The 23,228-nt window shown below is 33.0% G+C and overlaps 1 protein-coding gene across 1 annotated transcript in view; it reads right to left on the bottom strand.

Annotated features, from left to right (window-relative positions):
- The window catches only part of LOC128888026 (uncharacterized), a 189,184-nt gene extending 166,486 nt beyond the window's left edge, over positions 1-22,698 (bottom strand). The window contains exon 1 of the mRNA XM_054144619.1: positions 22,365-22,698. Coding sequence (XP_054000594.1) covers positions 22,365-22,466 — 102 coding nt within the window. The 5' untranslated portion in view covers positions 22,467-22,698. The remainder of the gene's footprint in view (positions 1-22,364) is intronic.
- Positions 22,699-23,228: the final 530 nt, after the last annotated feature.

The raw sequence follows: 23,228 nt of genomic DNA on the forward strand, positions 1-23,228 counted from the left end.
TGTTGGGATGAAAGAATGTTGAGAGGACTACATTTGGTTTCTCATCATAGAAACGAACGGAATGAATAACAGAAGACAAAGTAAAAGCCGAAATTATTTGTAATCGAAATCAATTAAATAAATGTTTCCTATATAAATATGAAAAAAATACAAAAACCTTTACTCAATTGTTCCTAACTCCGGTATTTATCCATAGATTTTCTTTAACAAAAGCTTGTTTTCTTCGTAAAAGTGTGATGTATACGTAGACAATAAGAAATTGATAAAAAGACAATAAGACGTAGACGTAGACAATAAGAAATTGATAAGAAGACAATAAGACGTAGACGTAGACAATAAGAAAAATTTTTTCTTGCGATTTTCGAGTTTAGCAGGCCAAAATACATAAGAGAATATTGTAGCATTGAATGTACATTTTGGCTGTAAACTAGTGAAATCAGCAAATATACATAGTGTTGAAATATCTGCAATCACTGATATTAAAAAACATAAGTATAATATCGAAAGCTATATGCAGCATTTATACAGGGTGTCCCAAAAATATTGGAGATCCATGAAAGTGGTGGTTCGGGGGATAATTTGATAGAAAGTTTGGTTTATCAACACAAAGGAAACTTTCGCGCACTTAATTTTCGTGGCCAGTGCTTCAAAACAGATAGCTTTAAATTGAAGAAAAATAGCGGTCCCGAGCATCCCTTCCCCCGCGATATATCGCTATCTTGTTCGGAATGGAAAAGTTTCTCGTTACATACAGAACAGGCTCCACAAATTTAACTTTAATAACTTTACAAAAATGCAGGGGAGAAAAGTGTTATCGAGTTACGCCTGCTCTCTATTTCCTCGTTTTAGGCTTTCACAAATGTACACATATTGCCAAGCGAAAAAATCTTTATTTTGGAAAGAGGCAAATTTTTGAAACAGATTTTTAGAAATTATACAGGGTGTCCCAAAAGTGTTGTAACACCTTGAAAGAGGTGGTTTGGGAGGTGATTTGAAACAACTTTTTCCTAGTCGAAAATATTGTGCGGGGTTTCGTTAAGGAGATATTAACAGAAAACTCCAACCAATCAGAGCGTGAGACGCTCCACCGACGTGGCGCCCACTGGCGCTCTGATTGGTCGCGGTTTCCTGTTAATATTTCCTTAACGAAGACTCGGGCAATATTTTTCCTAAGGAAAGAGTTGTTTCAAATCACACCTCAAAACACCCCGTTTAAGAACCTCTAACATTTTTGGGATACCCTATATACATAGATATCTGAGATGCTGGTACCAGCAGAGAAAGTTTAACGAACGCAAAGAATGAAAGTGCAGACAATGTTACAGGTTCGAACCGCAAAGAGAATATAGCTCTTCACAGTTACTTCAAAGACATTTTTTGAAAATATCTCGAGATCTAATCACTTTTTTGCCATGATACGCTAATCATTTTTTACGTCGAATGAACAGAAGAATAGATCTGTGTAAAAAAAAATATACATTTCTATTTAATTAAATGATGCAATTGTTAATTGCATATGCACTGCTGCATCTAAACAAAATTTGAAGGCCTATAGATGTAATGCTCTTCGAACCATGTATCTTTTTCCTTCGGCATCTTTTCGTAAATGCAATAATAACGGAGTTATGACTTGAAACAATTGCGTGGACCACCCTGTATAATACAGGGTGTCCCAAAAGTCGCGTAGGAGCCGGAAATAGGGGGTAGCTGAGACGATTCTGAACAACAATTTTCTTTGCAAAAATGTCGGATAGGGCTTCGTTAAGGAGACATTAACATAAAACCGCGACCAATCAGATCGCGCATATACCGTTGGAGCGGCCGTGTTAGCCAAGGCTACGCGCTAGGCGGCCGCACTTGTACGCGAACAAGTGACTCGACGTGGATCGAAGGACATTGACGCAGCCGCCTAGCGCGTAGCCTTCGCTACCACGACCACTCCAACGGTATACACGCGCTCTGATTGGTTGCGGTTTTCTGTTAATATCTCCTTAATGAAGCCCCATCCGACACTTTTGCAAAGGAAAGTGTTGTTCAGAATCGTCTCAGCTACTCCCCATTTCTGGCTTCTACGCGAGTTTTAGGACACCCTGTATAAGAAAAGTGATTGTTTTTATGTGTATTATGTGTTATCCAAAAATTCCCTTATCCAACCACTTTTGTCTCCCAATTAGTGCGGATACGTGTGACTCTACTGTACTTGAAACACGTTTCTCTCAAAATTCATGTCTCCCGAACCGTCAAATTCACTAATTTATTAGTAAACGGCATGGTTGTCACGCTCAAGAGTAGTAAATGAAACGATCAATGATGCTGGGGCATTCCGTCCGACGTTCTTGAGATGCAGGCTGAATTTAGACTGTTTCCGATCAGAGAACAGTTAATTAAGATGGAAGTTATTCGTCATAAAAAAGGACGAAACTGTACTACTTCAATATTCATTATTAAATATTCTAGGGAAGAAAATTTTCAGAAGCCTTTAGGATATTAAATTCTCTCCAAACTCGGTGGGAACAAGTTTCAACGATATTAATAAGAATTGCATGAATGCAATTATACAGAGAAATCCTGAAAGGATACACACAAAATTTGCAAGCGCAAACTTGCAAGAGCTCCTTATATTTATAATATTTTTAGTTACTGCGTTTCATTAATGTATGTACACATATATTCGTGCAAAAGGCACCTATTGTCACGAAAGATGCTATATGCAAAATAATTATACTCCTTTCTTTCAATACGTTGTTTATGCTAATATACGTATAATGTAATATTCTAATATAATGTTTTAATGTTTTTAATCCGATTAATTTATTTTAATCAACATTGCCAAGAGTTTGCATATGCGCTATACTCTTTAACACTCATTATGGTTTTACAAAGCCCTCTGCGTATGCGAATGTTGCGAAATTTCTATTTATATACAAATTTTTAATAACCAATATAAGATAAACAACTAGTCACTCCTGACTGGTCAAATAAAAATAAGAATAGAAATTGTACAAAATGAAATACCGCACTTTGAATACAGGTTTGATGGTTTAATCATACAAACTGTATACACTTATAATGCAAATATACGTATCATTTTTTAATATCAAAGTTCTGGAGATATTTCATTTAGCCCGATACTTTATATCCAATAAGTAAACAATTCAGTTAATAAGAGTCAATAAAAACAGCTTAATATGAAATAAGATAAAGTAAACATAATTTCATCTCTACGCATATCGTTCGTAGAAACTTTATTTAGGGTGAGCGCCTACGAAAATGTTTATAAAACACTGATGTAGAATGACTAGAGCGAATATTATTTCTTTCCGCCTGTTGCGCCGAATCGATTCGTGACTCTATCACACTATCGTCGTTCTTTGAAGGTTTCCGCCACTTTTTGAAGACGTGACCTGTAACTAATACGACCACGGAATACAGCACGTGTCTCTTTTCCTCCTTGCGACCGCGCAGAATGCTATCTATACGACAGGAAAATGCTTCTGAAAAAAATTAATTGCAAGGTAAACAAAAGAAAGCGAAAACACTTGAGCGGTCAGGTTTTTAGATTGCGTATATTTAAGTTATTTTTACATAATGGTTCTCTCGGGCGCAGGGTCACCAAGCTACCGTATTTCGCGTTGAAACCCGATTTTAATTCGCGCCTCCGGCGCACAGTGCGGAATAAGTGGACAAAATTCAATATTAGCATATATCACAATGTGAGGCAGATTTCTATCGTAGAAAATGTGTGTCAGCGTGGAAATTGTTATAAATAATCATGTATCAATTATTTGTATCCATAATACAATCTTTATCTTTAAACAAACATACAAACAAAACGGCAAAGAATATCCTGTGTTCTCCACATATTTGGATACATTATTTGTTATATTTTAAGAAACTTATAAGTTTTCTTGCAAATACTTGCAGTACTGTTCTTGCGTGTACTGTTGGTATACGGTCGCAATTAGAAGTTAAAAATTCTGGTTTAGTTGATTTATGGATTTCTATAAAAATTATTTTTCACATCCTTGGTCAAAACGAAGCATATTTTGTTAAATAATATATAGGAGCAACTTCTATTATTTATGAGAAAAAAATTCCTAAAGAATTCGAAATATGGACTACTAAAGCCACAATTTTACAATATTACATCATTTTCCTGTATGATAATCATAAACTCATACATAACGTTGAATTCAGAATAAAAAAATGCTTTTACTGATGCAGAAATAAATCTAGTCCACGACTGGACTACTACCCCCAAAATTCCGAAAAATCGCTACCACCAATTCTGCCCTCAATATCTGGGTACAAAAAGGGGACCCGGAGGAAGCAGCATCATCACTTAGTGTACCAGCGATCAACTAGAACAAAATGCTGCGCAATTCCGGATTTGTATAACCTTAAAATATATACCGTTTACACAATCGACTCGATTTTTGTGAGTACCTTGACGACACGACTAATTGTAAGATACGCGTTACAACTGTATAGGGGCGGACAGTAGCACAGTGGGTAGTGTAGCCGGGTACCACGCTAATGGCCCGGGTTCGAATCCCGGCCGTACAGTGGTCCCGATGGCCGAAAACCTGGCCAAAATAAGGAATTTTCGGAATTTCGTGAAACTTGGTATTTTAGGGTTATTTGGGCCGCAAATTACGAATCCGGCATCAGAATTTCAAAATTCAAAATGGCGGATCCAATATGGCCGACACGTATATTAAAAATATTAAACTATTATGAATTTTTTATGAAATAGGATTTCTAGGTTTATAGGGCAACATAGTTAGAATACATTGGCAGAAATAACAAAAATAAATTAATGTTAAATTAAAATTAAGGATAATAAGGTTTGTTTTAATATCGCGTAAACAGTATTCTTTACCTTATAAGCATGGTCTTCAAATTTAAATAACTTAAAATGGCGCAAATTTCCGCAAGTTTTCTCAATTGGATATCATACCCGACATGTTACTTTATATCAAGAAACTTGACAGAGCGTGTCACTCGGTGACTATCATCTGTGTTTTCCTTCCGATTCATCGAAAGATAACTAAAGTTTATACCATATTGAGAAGGAAATTACAATAGTGAAAGAGAATCCGGGCGGACGGCTGTTTCGGTTAGGGTCGGTTATTCGTTCCTCTCCGGTAACCAATGCAAATCTACGGGAATCTAGGATCGGCTAACATATATAAGGTATAGAAAATGCTTAGAGCATAAGATATGTAATGGAAAAAGTAAGATATTAAGGCAAAAAGAGATCTTTGCAAGGAAAAGTATCAGAAAAGTGCAATATATAGGGGCGAATAGTAAGTAGCTCTCAGTAAGCACTATAAACACACAAAAATACAACTGTACACCTGTGGAAACTGACTCTTCTATAGAGCCTACAGCTTTCGTTACTCCTAGTGGACAGAATGAATATGTTTCGATGCCTTTTGGTCTTAAAGATACTCCGTCTGTCTTCCAAAGATCTATTCAGAAGGCTTTACAAAATTGTGATTTTTACGCGATTTTATACTTCCGAGATATACTCAATCACGAAAATATTCGAACACCGATGTAATTTGAATGTTAAGCTGTGCGTTTTACATAAATGTACAATGACCAAACAGAATGTGTAAGGTCGTGTTTTATTACAGTTTTTAGACACTAAAAATGCGAACATTCTTTATTTATCACTTACGGTTATTTAAGTAAGAGAAGAGAAACAGAGGAATGATTAATTGTAATGTCATAAAAATGTTCGGGTATATTCAAATCGAACGTTTAAAATTAAATTATAAATTTTTCTTTAAGAATGAACACTTAATGTGGTTGCAAGTTATAAATCATTTTGTTTTTTTAATATTCACAAACAATGCGCTGCTATTCTTCTATAAGGTGTATTTTGAAATGTTCAAATTGCGTGTAATCCGACCCTTGTAACAATATCGAAAAGGATTTACATTAAAGATCAAAATGTCTTTATAAAACAAAATGTACATATTCAAATTTGCATAACAAAATTTACAGATTACATCTGTAAAACTCTTATGTTACTTTTTCATCGAACACAAATGGAATCGAATATATCCAATTTTTTATTTAAAGTAAAAGTAATTAAACATGAAAAATGATGCCGTTTAAATGTTCACTATGGTGATTTATATATTTTGCTATTGAATAACAAAATCTAAAAACCACTTCGTAAAACCCCTAATTTGTCGATGCTTTGGTAGAAAGAAATTTTATAAATACCGAATGTTATCGATATCGGTCAAATCGGCGATGATGTTTCTCGTTAGTGATAAAGGTATCGTAAATAACGTTAACAGCTGGATCACGAGAATCGAGAACTCGTGACTCGAGAATTGAGTACGAGCTGCAATAATCACCTGATAGACTCGTTTCGAGAAGGCATCTGACGGAGAGACCGGTATTTATAGAAAAATCGAAAGCTATCCACACATCACGTGCTTCGCCTAACACATTGATTCTCAACGTAGACGATATCGTCACCAGGTAGGAGATAATTCCTTAAAGGTACTGATTACTTGATTATGTATCTGCTTTTGGGGATGGGGGTTGGTCACTTAAGGGGGTATCCTGAATTAGAAGGTCTAATAAAAGCGGTTTTTCGTGAATTTTTTTAGGATGAAAAAAAATAATTAATTCTATCGAACTTTTTATCCAATTTTCATACATATTTGAGTAGTCTGTACAAATTTTTTCAACAAGAAATATTCAAATTGAGTCGACTGTGACGCACATTTGTAGGGCACCTCACAATTAAAACCTCTTATCGGCGGGGAAGATGCAAGTCGTAATTTTAGTTTGACACAAAAAAAAACAAAAAAAATTTTCATTTTCATGCATTTTTCTTCTATGTGAACTAAGAAAACCCAGCAAAAATGATGAAGTGTGAAATGACTGCAAGTTTGAAAAAAAAAACGAGTTCTTTGAGTGAAAAAAATCACTTTAACTTGTTAAAGAAGTTGTTTAAAATTTCTTTTGTATGAATTTTCTTAGTTCACATAGAAGAAAAATGTATGAAAATGAAATTTTTTTTTGTTTTTTTTTGTGTCAAACTAAAATTACGACCTGCATCTTTCCCGCCGATAAGAGGTTTTAATTGTGAGGTGCCCTACAAATGTGCGTCACAGTCGACTCAATTTGAATATTTCTTGTTGAAAAAATTTGTACAGACTACTCAAATATGTATGAAAATTGGATAAAAAGTTCGATAGAATTAATTATTTTTTTTCATCCTAAAAAAATTCACGAAAAACCGCTTTTATTAGACCTTCTAATTCTGGATACCCCCTTAATATGGCCAAATCATAAATATATTATTATTTAAATTTTAATTGTTGTGCATAAAAATTATGGTTTTAATTATGGGAATTCCAACTTCATGGTGAACTAAATATTAGTAAACTTTGCAAGTATTATTAACCTTAAAATTTTCATTAAAGCTTTACATTTCACGTAGCTTATTATTTGTAGCTATTGAAATATGTCAAAATTAAATATCGTTTCATACTCGGCATGATCGATTTCATAATTGTATATTTCAGATTGTTTATAGTAAATATTGTTAGTTTATTTTTCAATATCATTAATTTGCTGCTCCTTGCCAGACGTGTCGTATTAATATAATAAAGACAAGACGTTCTTGTGTTAATAAAACATGAAAACATAAACATGATAATGTAAAGTGTACAGTTTAATAAGTGACATAATCTAATAGTATGTTAAGTTAAAATTATAGTAAATATTTCACATTTTGGTTTGTAACATTAAAATTGCAAGTACTAAATATTATTTTATTTTTGTTACTTTCAAATTTCTTTGTATACCTCTTACTAATACCTAACGTAAACGCAACCTACGTTATTTTGGAGATTATCATACAATTTTAAAGTCTTAAAAAGTAAAGTAATAAAATTAAGTACCGAATCTGACAAAGTTGGTGTTTAGACCAAAAAGGTTGAGAAACACTGGTTTTAAAATTTTTTCCGGGTTATGATGTTTATCAATACCGCATAACAGTTTTAGTATCCAACAAGCGCAGCGTCAATAGAACGCACCCACGTGTGTTTGTTAATGGAGAAAGTTCCATCGACTTGATCATTAAATCATAGTAAATTTTGTTCGTGTACTTTCTTTACACTTTATCTACCTACAGCCTATTTATAGACGTTATTTAATTCTAATGTCTACCTACTGGAACTCAATCTAATAAAACAGACAAGGCTTTGGACATAATCATTTTGAAAATATGTCAAAAGTGACCAATTCTTAACAAATTCGTAGCTCTTTTAATAATAAACATTTTGGATTCAAACTTTTGTTCGTGGTAGTTCTAATGGATCCCCTCAAATACAAATAGAAAGTTTTTTTCTAAAGTGAAAATCCAAGTTTTTAAAAATGAAAGAAATTTTTGTTAAGTTTCGCAACCTCAGTTGCCCGTCGGTTTTGGTCGAAATTAAAAATTGTCTATAAAAATTAGTGTTTACATCCTCGGTCAAAATGAAGCATATTTTGCCAAATAACATATAGGAGCAACTTATATTGCTTATGAGAAAAAATTACTAAAGAAAAGAATAAAAATGGTTTGTAAGAAATGATCCGCGGAAAATATTCTTTTTTAGAAAAAATACATTTAACAACAATTTCATATTTTATCGAGATATACAAATTCTGTTTAAAATATGATCTCGTTCAATTATTAATTTTATTTGCATGATACTATGTCCATGACAACGATCAGTAAAATATTTCATTATTTAATTAAATCAAATTAATTTATCTTTCAAGTTATCAATGCTCTTGTATTGATAAAACAATACAAGTAGCGTTATGATATTAATTTATTCAAAAGTACATTTACATGATTAATCAAAGGCAATATGCACTACGTAATTTCAATATCAGAAAAACTGTATTTCCTTAAAATACAAACCAACGAGTTCAAATGAATAAACGTTTATTTTTCCGGACAGTTGATACAATTTAATACAGAATATCACCATTTATTTCACGGTATAAATTTTATTGTTGATGCTGAAACAAAAGCAGAGACACGCGAAGCGTAAAATATATCCAGACAATAATGTACTGTGCGATTGCAAATATTTGCAGCAGTATATTAATCTAGCGGCAATGATATTTACAGAATAAAATGCTCTTGTTAATATTTAACGCACAATACATATTTCATATTCGTTTGAACTTTATTATTAAAGAAGTAATAATTGTAATTGCTGTTGTGTTACAAGACACATTCTTTTACGGTAATTAAAAGTTCTTTCACGTTGATAATAAATTTTTGTTGCCACTAAGGATTACTTATGTTATACAAATTACATTAATGGCACAAATTTTCAGCAATAAATACAAAAGTACAAACATTTTTACTAATACAGTCTTACAATTAAAAATTTCTATCGTTTTTCTTTGCAAATTAACTAAAAAATATGTTGGATGACTCGCCGAAACTGAACAATTTTTTCTTTGCAATATTAAACAGTGAACTTTCGCTATACAATATCAGTAATTTTAATCCCATTTTATGTCAACATTTCACTGCATTTAACTAAAAATTATTGCCAGATAATTTAATAAGCTATATTACGATGAATCGCGGATATGCAATTCAATATTTTGTTTTAAACCTGCGTACGTATGTACATACCTACCGTGTGGAGGTATTTTTGTATTGCAAACATTATGTAACAAATAATACAAAAGAAGTTGCATATGAACATATATATTACCGCTCAAAAGTATCTGTACACTTCCTCGTTCTGAATCGAATGTAATTTAAAGTAATAAAAGTAGTTAGAACGATTGTAGCATTTGCAATTCTTACTACTATGTACGCTAAAGTATTATGCAACAATAAAGTTAATTTTTCGTGTCCTCAGTATGAGATCTAATGAAAAAATTTCATTGCTAGAGACATTTTTAATTTTTAGTTTATTTATGTGTGTATGAAAAAGCTTTTAAGAAATAAAAAAATTAATTCTGAAGGTGAGGTGTTAAAGAAAGTGAACTTGGATAGGATTTGTGAATTTGACGATGTTACGATTATAAGTACTATAATAATTGTTAAGTTATATAGTTTTCAATTGTAATTGAAGAAAATTTTAGAAATTTTTTTAAATATTAATATTACAGTCAATGTATTAAAGTGGTCTGATACTTCTGAGGAGAAAAGTGATTGAAGAATTATCTTAATTCCATCAATGATTTGACATTTTTTTCAAATAGCGAATATTCAAGAGACATATCATTTAATAATTATAATGATTGTCGACCATTAGGTATCAACTACAACGCTTATTCTATTATATTAAACTGCCATTCAGATAAGATTTGTTTCACTGAACAAATATATGCAAAATAATATAGAAACAATTGGTACCTCTCTTAAGCCGGCAGAACCAAATCAGCAGAATCATACCTGACTTAGTGGAATATTTAGAACTTATTTTGTACTAATTTGAACCACCAACAATAATTTTGTTTTCGAAAAAATCGTGGTGCTGCTTGCTTAATATTAAGCTAGCAGGGCCACACGTAACAATTAATAAAAATGAAAAAATCAAAGCGGATTCATTTAGTACTGAATTTGTATTAATTCATACCACCAAAAGAAATTTTGTACCTGTTACCGTTTTCAAGAAAATCGTGGCGCTGCTAGTTTAACGTTAAGCTAGCGGTTGAAAATGTTAAAAATTAAAGGTACCAGAGCCACGATTTTTTCGAAAACAGCACGAGGTACAAAATTATTGTTGGTGGTACAAATTAGTACAAAATAAGTACTAAATATTCCACTAAGTCTGATATGATCCAATTGTTGCTCATGCCTACCTTACTATTCAAATCAAACTTCTAAAACTCCTCTTAGAAATATAAATTGATATATTGGTACAAATTAAACAAGCGGTTTACAAAAAGAAAAATAATCTCTGTACTTAGTATTTCCTGCAAGATATAAATAGCATTCGTGCTTGCGATGAAGCCTCTATTGTACAAAACTTGAAAAGGGCACTTCTTTTAGATAATGGATAATGGATCGGAACGCTTGGATCTATCGTAGAGATCTTCCTCTGCATTCAAACTATTCAAGAACCATTTAAAAAGCTGCAGACATTTGCAGTGAATTTTAATTCTGCCGCAAACTGCTCGCCTAATTTCTATTCATTGCTTCGGTTCATTTCTGATGAACGAACAAACCTTGTCGACTCTTTCCTTTGAGCTCATTTGACCAAAGTGTCTCTATGGGAATGCCAAGACCGCTCGCGACAACACTATATATGCTGTCATCCAGGAAAAGTAGCAGCGTGGCAGAGCAATTAGAACGACGATAAATTTCCATGGGCCGGCCTTTATACGAGCTTTATTGTTTCCCTTGACAAATGATCCCGAAGCACCATCCTTAATTTATCATTCGTATTCGGTTTACTAAACATCGGGTGCGAACGACTGATCTTCGAGAACCAACGGTGTGAACCCAATTAACAGAGTGGCGGATAAAAGTATTCGTAAAAAGATGGAAATAAAAGCAATTGTATCGTTTATGGTATCAATTATTACGAATATACAGAGTGGAGCAATAACTATTAGCACCTCAGATATGTAGTTCCATTTAAAAAACGAAACTTTATCATCATATCTTTTAAATTAGTAACATAAACAAAATTTTATTGACAACACAATAGAGATCCCATTTTATCCTCCAATTTACATATAAACAATTTTTTCGTATCATCAATAGTTGTCGAAATATACGCCTGACACACTAGCGTAGACATCCTGTATACACAGGGTGTCCCAAAAATGTTGTAACATCTTGAAAGGGGTGGTTCGGGAGTTGATTTGAAACAACTTTTTCCTTAGCGAAAATGTTCTCCGAGCCTTTGTTAAGGAGATATTAACAAAAAACCCCGACCAATCAGAGCGCGCGTATAGCGTTGGAGCGCCCGCGGTAGCGAAGACTACGCGCCAAGCGGCCGCGCTCATACGCTACCGCAAACGCTTCCTCGGCATACTCGCGCTCTGATTGGTCAGTGTTTTCCGTTAATATCTCCTCTACGATGCCTCGGACAACATTTTCGCTAAGAAAAAAGTTGTTTGAAATCACCTCCCGAACCACCCCTTTCTTATTCTAACGAACCCTCACACAGCCGTAGCCGAACAGGAAAAAGAATGGAAAGACAAGCCCTCTCTACCATTACATTTCATCGAGGCAAGTACTTGGAAACCACGTAAACCTCTAGTCTTGAGCAATTGTAGAGAGTTTTGCTTTTGGGTCCTTTTTTCTGGGGAAATCTATTGCCATCAACAACCCCAGGGGGCCGACCTAGAATTTCACGTGGACAGTATACATCTATACATTAAAACCATTCAACATTGCCGCCTTGACCAAAAACTAACTCAAGCAGGAATTAAACATTTTTAATTTTGTGCCGACTACGAAAAGATTATTTAACATAATTTAATATGAAGGAAATAGAAATTTAATATATTATTGAATACCATTTAATATAAATGAAATATAAATTATTTCATACTTTTTAGTTGCAATTTTAATATTTTTTCGAAGTCGGTTATATTTTTTTTTCCAAAAATTATTTTATAATCTAAAAAATTTTGTTATCATACGTAGTGCCTAGAACAGGTTTATTCTAACATGTAAAATGTTGCAATTATACTTTTAATAATATAAATTGTTTTAATTAACAAGAAGGGTTTTCCTTTTAATGAAATTAGTTAGTATGGGCCTTCGTACCAAGAGAACTATAATTTACAGATTAGGTGTACATGCATTTGGCTAACAAGTACAGCTGTCCGAATACTTGAAGTCGTGCAAAGTACTCGATTATTGGGATATCTTCTTTAACGGTATTTGGAGCATTTCCTTTTGCTCGTTAGGACCAAAGTTAACTTCTGGCAACCACGGTTCATCGAATAAAAGCACGATACAATATCATAACACTTCTTACAATAATTGGAATACCTCGATTATTCGAGGTAGACTATTTAATTTGATTATTGGAATTGATGGAAGTATGAAGCATGAACAACTTGGAATGCTTTGCTAACTAATAATACAGCAAATATAGTTCAAACAAGTATACTCATTCTAAAAGAAACATTTCATTCGTTAATTTGGATCGTTTTTAGCATACAGAAGTGTGATCGTTTATGGCTAAAACTATACAATCAATTAAATTGTATAATTTACAATCTAATACTTATATTTAATTACTTGTATAGTTTTAGTTATCACTAGTTACACCGTTTATATACTGAAACGAATCTAAATCAGGGATCGAAACGATTATTTAAAACAAAATATGATTATTCAGATTATATGTAACTGTCTCAAATCTGTCTGAAAGTTTATTCACATATTTCATGTCTGCATTTTTGTTTACACGAATAAACAGAAAGAACATTTTGGGTGACACTACTTGTACGTCTCAAGTTTGACACAATATTCAATAACAAAAATTTATTTAGAGATTCACCATTATTTACTAATAAATAGGCAGTAAAAATGTTTGTATCTTCAATCATTCTAATGTTAAAAAATTTCTTTGCGAAGATAATTTTTAGTAAATACTGATAAAATCTAAAAACTCTGAAGGCATGTATCTTTCGATTGGTTACGGAAATAGAAATATGATAACTTAAACCTGCCCTTATTTCATATGGACTACAACATATTTCAATACCATCAAAGTCCCTGGCATCGAGAAACAACGCTGATCGATTTATCGTGAAATGGTCCATATCGTTCGGACTGGTTGTATTTAAGCATCATCCACAAACGGTTAAAGTCGCGGTATGAAACTAAACGGTTATCAGTTTTAGTTTATGAAGCAGTTATAAAGAACCGGAACAACTACTACAAAAAGCCGAAATATATATTAATGTTGAAGCAGACGAAATAGAAGAGAGCCGTGAAGGAAAGTATTATAGTTAAACTGCGGATTTTATGCATTTATGACACAAGAGAATACGATAACTATGTGCTAAACATAATCAAAATATATATTCACTTATTTTAAAGCAAAATATTAAATAATTGTGATATATAAATTAATAAAATATATTCTACATACATTATGTAATGTTTATATTAGTTTATATTTAGTTTATATTTAAGTTTATATCTAAACCACTAGGTATGTTTGTATGTTTTATAGTTGTCAGTTATGCTTATCAATTTGTGTTAGTAATTTATTGATTAGTCGTTCAATTTGTATTGCGATTTGATTTTGTCTGATATATTGTGCGTTGTCTTGGAATTTTGACAGTTTTCGCCGAACCTTTAAATAAATATCCTTACAATTATGCACAGTTTATGTGCGCTTATCAAATTAGTGTACATTGTAAATGCACAAAATCCGTCGTATAATTATAGTAAAGGAACAACGAACAAAAAGAATCATTACAATTCGACTGAAATATTAACAATAAAAGGTTTTGTAACAAAGATTTTAGAAATTTGTATTTTAATAACAAAATCCGTTTGTCAGCATACTCGTGACGAACAGTTAAACGACATCATCCTAAACATGTAACTGTAATCATTGTATACTTTCACTTGAAATAAACAAATTTTAATGCATGCCATTCGAAAAATCCTTTATGTGTATGTATTAGACCTCAAAATTAATGTTGGTTTCATTATATACATATCAAGATTATTCTATAAACCAAGAAAGAGTCTAAGTTGTAAGTATAAATTTGATAGGTGTTTGAGAATGTGACATCTGCAGGAAGTTTTTGCCAAGTTGGTCAAAATGAAAGTATAAAATATGAAAAAATCTAGAACGGTGCCCAAGGGAAATTTATAAAATCGGCTTGGCAGTCAACGTGTTAACCCGATAAATGGATACTTCGTAAATTACAATATAACTCTTAACCCCTAAAGTATTACGCTTATTTTTCGTGCATTAATACCGCTCTAGGATCCAGCATACGCTATTATTATTATTATTATTATTATTATTATTATTATTTGTGCACCCAACATTGTTTATAATTATTATTTTTCCATAAATCTAAAACACCACATTCAATTTTTCAATACATTAACAACATTTTAGAATCCAGCAACTTCATCGTCATTTTTTATGACATATTTGAATACTATTATTATTTTACTATTTGTATTAACCTCCCGATTTATAGGGAAGTTATTGTATCTGCCCCTAAAATGAAAAATCGATTTTTTAGCAGATCTCCATGTTTCAAGATCATTGGAGTAACTTTAGCCTATTTTTATCAAATTGCTCGCGCGCACGTGCGTGTGCGTGTGCGTGCGTACGTGGGTATGTATGTATGTATGTACGTATGTAAACAAATTTTTCGTTAACGGTTTCTAAAAAACTAATAGCAAAATCAAAATGATCGATGATGCAATCGATGTGTATCAATCTAACGTAGAGCTGATTAGATTTTGTTCTAATTCGGTCCAGTAGTTTTTTAGTTTTTTTAAGAAACCTTAACTCAATAACGCAATCTAGATGGAAAAATATAAATTTATGAGCGAATAACTAAACGGAAATAATATATATACATATATTACTAGTATTACATTTGTATATACATACATATAATACATACATACAAGGTGGTCCAAAAGTATGGAAACAATCAAATATTTTCAAAACGGAACATTTGTGAGAAAAATGGTTTAGAGAAATGTTTTAGGGTTTCAAAAATTCTATAGAACGATCGTGTCTGTTTGACCTTCAAAGGACCGGTCAAAGTCACGTCAAGGTCAACACGATTTCTTTAATGGAATACCTCATTTTTTATCATGCTCTGTAAAAGCTGGCTATGAGACCTTTTCAAAACACTAGTTTCAAACATTTTTTTTTATTCGTGATAGATGGCGCTGTAATCGGAAATCGGGAAGTTCCTTATGTGGCCCGTAAAGGGTCGCACACAAAATAAACATGAATAGCTAGATATATGAATTAAGCGAGCAAGAACAACCCTACTCGCGAGCTCGCGAGGCGAGCGAACAAAAAGGACCCCACTCGTTATTTTACTACTTTTATATTATTATTATCAACACTGGATATTCGCGATTATGTGAAACCGACGCCAACGGTATTCCAGCGACCTAAAACCTTTGGAAAACGTTTGATAACGTACTGAACACGAAGAATTGCACTAAATATCATTGTTTAACACAGTCTCAATCGATTCCATTGGCTGGAACACTCGTCCTACACACTCACGAGTAAACACTCACAAAGTAAATACAAGGTATCCCAATAATATGGTAACACATTGAAAGAGGTGGTTCGGGAGGTGATTTGAAACAACTTTTTCCTTAGAAAAAGTGTTATCCGAGGTTTCGTTCAGGAGATATTAACGAAAAACACTCAACAATCAGAGCGCGAGTATGCCGAGAGAGCGCTCGCGGTAGCGTATGAGCGCGGCCGTCTAGCGCGTAGCCTTCGCGCCACTGGCATTCGCGCGCTCTGATTGGTCGGGGTTTTTTGTTAATATCTTCTTAACGAAGCCTCGGAGAACATTTTCGCTAAGGAAAAAGTTGTTTCACATCACCTCCACCCTGTATATACAGGCTGTTCCAAAAATGTTGTTACACCTTGAAAGGAGTGGTTTGGGAGGTGATTTGAAACAACTTTTTCTTTAGCGAAAATGTTGTCCGAGGCTTCGTTGAGGAGATATTAACGGAAAACACTGACCAATCAGAGCGCGCGTATAACATTGGAGCGCTCGCAGTAGCGAAGACTACGCGCTAAGTGCCCGCGCTCATACGCTACCGCGAGGGCTTCCTCGGCATACTCGCGGTCTGATTGGTCAGTGTTTTCCGTTAATATCTCCTCAACGAAGCCTCGGACAACATTTTCGCTAAAGAAAAAGTTGTTTCAAATCACCTCCGGAACCACCCCTTTCAAGGTGTTACAACATTTTTGGGACACCCTGTATAAGTAGTGAATATATTGCGGGGGGGGGGGGGGATAATGAAAAACAAACAAATGAAAATTCATTACAGCTGTAAAATATACCAATAAATAAGAACTGAGAAACGAATCATTCATTATTTTTGTTCACCTCAAAAGTAAATAATAAAATAATTATTTATTTTCAAATAACAAATATACTGGTTTTTAATAATATTTAAATGTATAAACATTGTTAAATGTACAAACATTAAGATAAATGCAATACTTCTTTGAAATATAAATTTTATTTTGATTTGTCATTTAGTATTTACAATTTAAATGAAAATTTTCCCAGTTCTGTACGTGGCATATTAATTTATTTATGTGATTCCATTTACTTGGTCCAAGCTACGAGTATAATATATTCCTCCACAATTTCCAGCGTCCATATATAAATGAAATTACGTATTATTAGAGATAGTTCGCAATCGAGCTCGCTCTTGTTCGGAAGAGCCTACCAACCTGTTGATAATACTCTCATGATAACATAATAAAAAAAACAACAACTGTAATTTTCAGTAGCTTGAAATATAGATTATGTACGCAATAGAAATTGTTGATAGCTACCAACCAGCAGGCCACCGTAAATTATTTGTTGATGGTTGCGCGTTAAGCTTGATATCATAGTGAGATAAAAAAAGATTGATACACGTTGTAACATTATGCTCTTATTATATTCTGTATCCTATATACTACAAATATAATTGTTCAAAATGTACATGAACTTAACCATCTAAACCATAGTCTTCATATTTTTTCCTCCGTTTACTACTTTTGTCAGAATGTCCGCCTATTTTCTAAAGTTACCACTACAAGTGAAATATTTCCATTAACAGAAAAGTGAATTGTTTTGCTTTATTTTTAATTTAACCGATGATATTCTATAAATTTTTTAAATATTTTTCTTCATTTTTAATTTAACCTGTAACATTCAACGTATAGAATGTCATATTCTCTAAACCAGTGTTTCTCAAGCTTTATGTAATCACAGTTCGGTAATTTTTTTTTTATATGAGATGGGGAGCCAGACTCAACATAAATACCCTATAATAACTCATGAATACTTTTTGAACTTTTTTGAGGTTCATGTATATATAAGTATTGATAATGACGTAAATATTATTAAGTATTAATTATGGTATAATCATAAAAAGTATTGGCCCACACATATGTATATAAAACATATAAAACAATTTCAAATCTCTTCCCGCAGCCCGGCGGTTGAAAAACGCTGCTCTAAGGCATGACGTAGGAAAATTTTCAATTTCCCAAATATTTTGTAAAATATGAACTAACAAGTGACAGGTTTTTGATAAAAATTCGTTCAATAAAATTTATGCCTGTCATTTTATTAATTTTTACTAAAATTATAATTTTTCTACGCCATCGCCTACAGAATATATTGTAGTTTATAAAATGTTACTTGGATTTTTCTTAGTACAGATAGTAGTGAAAGAAAATACGAAACCTTATATTAAATGACTGTGTACTTTTTGTATTACTGCTGTTTAAAAATAGTACCCTACAGTCCTACAGCCTTCATGCATTAATCATTAAAATTTTACCTTTCTTGTTATGAAACAATCATTCTAAGAAAAAAGTACTTTACTTCACAATCATGAAACACGTCTAAATAAAAAATGCTATTGAAAACTACTTAAAAGTGCTAATATTCAATTATACAGTATGTTCAAAAAAACATTCAATATTTATATGGTGTATAGGACACACTGTAGTGAGTAAAAAAGCTTTAGTAAACATAGGTCCAAAGGTCAACTGTTTCTGAGATATAAACATTTTTGTTTGCTAGTATCATGATTGACATGCTTCCATCGCATGCGATGTTTATGTCAGTGTTTATAAATTGCTTTCTGAATGTTCCCATTCAAGTGCCGACAATTTCGTCAATTTTAGTTTTTCAATTACGTGTACAGAAATAAGTGGTGGACACGTGAAAAAGCTTCTATAAATTTCAAAAGCCCAGTAGTAAGTCAATCGTGATACTAGCAAACAAAAATGTTTATATCTCAGAAACGGTTGACCTTTAGACCTATGTTTACTAAAGCTTTTTTACTCAGTACAGAGTGCCCTATACACCATATAAATATTGAATACTTTTTTTGAACACCCTGTATATGTCATCATAAGGACAATATAATGAAATGCATAAGACATTGGGAATGTTTAGAACACTAGATATTTTGTTGTTCTATCCTAATACGAATTAAAACTAAAAATAAAATACAATACTGACTTCTATGTTTCTTAGATGTCAGTATACAGGGTGTCTCTAATTTAAGTGTTCCGGCAGCGTTCTCCAAATTAGGGGACGTAATCCCTAGGAAGGGGAGAGAGAGCAATACAATCTAATCAGTAACGCGAAATAAAATTTTGACCACAACAAAATATGAATAATTTAACTGCAGAAGTATATTCTTTCTTTTTAACAGATTTTTATAATTTCAGAAGTATCAATTTCAGTATATCATTCATCTCATCAAATAAATATCACCATTGTAAACATTTGTTTAAGAAAATTATATAAGTCTGTTATTTGAACTAACACAATTTTCTGTTCTTTATTACATTATTCACTGTACACAATACAATAAAATCCTAGTGGGAAGAACTTTATCAGTACTGAATTTGACCAAATACTTTCTTTAAATAATTGCTTGAATTCAACGAACAAAAATTCGTTCAATCGAAGTCCGTAAAAGTAGCTCATTAATAAAACTAATTAATATAAACATAACAAAATGTTTTGTTTATAAATGTCGAACGTAGAAATTGTTTTCGTTCTAATGGAACGAAATCAATTTGTTTATTTAATCACTAATCTGTTTATTTAATACATGTTAACCGGAAATTGCCCAACCATTTTCTCAATGTTCTCGAATTGAGTGTACACAAAATACGCTTGAAATGTAAATGAAGCCCACAATTCAGCGGATAACTGAACGATAGAAAAGTTTCACAAAAGTTTAGAAAGTAGGTAACTAATTCACTAGATAATTATTCACGAGGTCATGAAGATCGCCCGATTGAATTAAATTTACTCCTGAATACACTCGTCGTTCATGGAGTGAAACGGTAATACGGCATATACGGTAATGGAATTTCCGCTATTACAACACAATTAAAAATTAGGTCTTAAGGAGGCTCTAGTGCAAATAGAAATAACGTCAAGAAAATTATAAAAATTTGTATCAATTATATCAATTATAAAAAATCAATGATAAAAATTTGTATCAAACCTAGATTTTATTCCAAAAACACCTACACAAATTTTGGGAAAGCTAGGGTACCTAAAAGCTAAGAAATAGATGTTCCAATTTTTCACTTTTTAACGTGGACTCTTATGGGAAAATGCGTTTTCAACACACACAATTACGTGTTACAGAGTAATTGACGCCGAGATTGGATCGAAAATTTTATGCATAATAGAAAAATATCTAAAGAATATATATTGATTTACAAAATACTTCGAGGGTATTTGTAGTATTAATAACAAATTAAAGAATATTAGGATAATGCATTTTGTGTTCTGCTATTGACATAGTATGAGAGATCTGGCACGCTGTACGAGAGGTTAGAAAACGCGCGTCCAAATACAAACGGTACTATAGTTTGTCTGAAAATAATTGATATATATTACTTTATGATACAATATAAATATAATAGATATAATAAAGACTAAAAATCAATGTTTAAACTAATCTTTTTTTTATTTTGATATAAAATTGTAAACCATTATAATATTCTAAATCCTATGCCAGATCTACTACTATATGAATCAAACGAAAATAGTAACTCTATATTGACTTACAGTGTAACTGTAGAGCCTCCTTAATCGACTAAAGGCAACCTAGCCGAAAAAGCATCGTGTTACTTGTCATATATAGAGTGTCCCAAAAATCAGAGCGCGCGTATAGCGTTGGAGCGCCCGCGGTAGCGAAGACTACGCGCTAAGCGGCCGCGCTCATACGCTACCGCAAACGCTTCCTCGGCATACTCGCGCTCTGATTGGTCAGTGTTTTCCGTTAATATCTTCTCAACGAAGCCTCGGACAAACATTTTCGCTAAGGAAAAAGTTGTTTCAAATCACCTCCCGAACCACGCCTTTCAAGGAGTTATAACATTTCTGGGACACCCTGTATATATTTGATTGGGAGATCTTGTCGAGTCAATTCTGTAAAATCTAGAATCATTCATTACCAAGCTGAGAAGATTCAATAGAATGTTATAAATTTTCGATTTCAATATATTTATACCGATAACCAATATCGAAGGAATGTATATTATGTATTAAAGATTATTAAAGAAACATTATTTTCTGTCACTCTACGTTAAAATATTTTTCGCAGTAGAAATTATTAAATTGTTGAAATATATATTTTATCGAAATTAAATTTAAGTATATGAAATTGAGTCGAAGATTCATGTGGGGAAATTACAACGGAAACACTAACCTCAAAGTGGGATCGAATCGGAGATAGCGCATAACCTAATTAATCTCAAAAGAAAATCAATTTCTCAAGTAAACCGTCGAGTGTCGCTAATAAATATATAAGCCATGGGATGGTGAAATATGAACGTGAAATATCAAGGTTATTAGAAAATATTGCAAGTTATTCACCGAACAACTAGTAAAATAAACATTATTTAAACTTATTTTATTTAAACAGTTCGATCGTAATATATTTTGGTCTGTTTCGGTCATGTACGCATTCTTGATCCTGCGTGAAAAGAAAAAATAATATGAAGGGTAAGTGAATTAGTACAAAACAAGATTAATAAATAGATTCTGAAATAATTTCCTACTTCGGTAGATTTTTATTAACTTTTAACATAGAACGTTCATTCTAAATAATGATACTAATAACGATACTATTGACCAATCGCGTTATCAATTTAATTTTTCAACACACAAGCATCAATCACAAATTTATTTCTTCATATTATTTGTTGTACTTTTGCTTAACGTCATAAACAATACGCGTAACTCAAGAGTACCAAAATACAATATTATGATCGAAACAGTAACAGTACAGTTAAGTAAACAAAATGTTATGGATCTTTATTTACCTGATTCTATGTTGATTGATGAATCAAGGTTATGAACAAAGAGACTGCCTAGATAGTAAAAAGAAAGAATAAACGATCCGCCAAACAATTCCAGAGATTACCTTCGCCATGAAAATATAAATCTCGAAACATATGTACAGGACGTCGAGGTTCCGTTGGTCGATTAATCATGACAGGAACCGAACTGTCAAGTACACTGACCTCTATAAGAAACTGTTCGACACCAGTTGAAGCACGTTTCCGTGGCCACGTTTCCTTGGCCGATAAATGAAATTCAATGTTACTCACGATTAGAACGCGAGACTCTCCCGATGGCCCGCATTTCCCGTGTGCAAGTGGTTCACCGGCATCTTCTTGACAGTTGTCGTTGCTCGTGGTTGTCTGCTTCATTGTTCCATCGCGATCGGCGTTGACGATTCCCTATTGTAAACAAAATATGTGACAGCACCAATGTCCGACGAATAGCCGAGGCAACGAATCGACACAACAGAACACGCGACCCGAAAACACTGTGAAACGGAAAAACGAAGCAGTACGTGCCCAGGACGAGCTCGGTTTATCTATCGTTGAGGGCACCGCGACGCTTATCGCGTTGTAAACGGTCGCCCACTGGCGCACGCTCCTAGGGCGAGTGCATCGATCGAAGCACCCTCTACTACCCGGCTTCCTTATTGGTCGATCATTGGATGCGCACGCAACCACAAACGCGAGGTATTTTCCGAGTATGCGCACTCCGTCTTTGAAAAAGGGCGCGTTCAGACCCTCGAAATTATTGTCTCCATGCACATAGAACCGATCATTTAATGAAACTTTCACACTATACACGTTTAATAACACTAGTTTACAGCCAAAATGTACATTCAATGCCACAATTTTTTTCTTATGTATTTTTGCCTAGTAAACTCGAAAATCGCAAGAAAAAATTTTTCTATGGATACGTTTTTTTTATATGAAATTTTGAACTTTTATCCAATTTTTTTCTTACATACCTTCACATTTTAGACCATACCTCGAGTTAGAAACGTCCGATTGGGTCGCATAATCGCATTTCCAACAATTGCTTTTAACACTATTTTTCAATCGGTTCAATAGTTTAAGTGTTACGAGCCAATAAGGAACTTTGATTTTTTTGGCTAAAATAGAACACGAATA

The sequence above is a fragment of the Hylaeus anthracinus genome, unplaced genomic scaffold (assembly GCF_026225885.1).
Source record: "Hylaeus anthracinus isolate JK02 unplaced genomic scaffold, UHH_iyHylAnth1.0_haploid 11989, whole genome shotgun sequence".
NCBI lineage: Eukaryota > Metazoa > Arthropoda > Insecta > Hymenoptera > Colletidae > Hylaeus > Hylaeus anthracinus.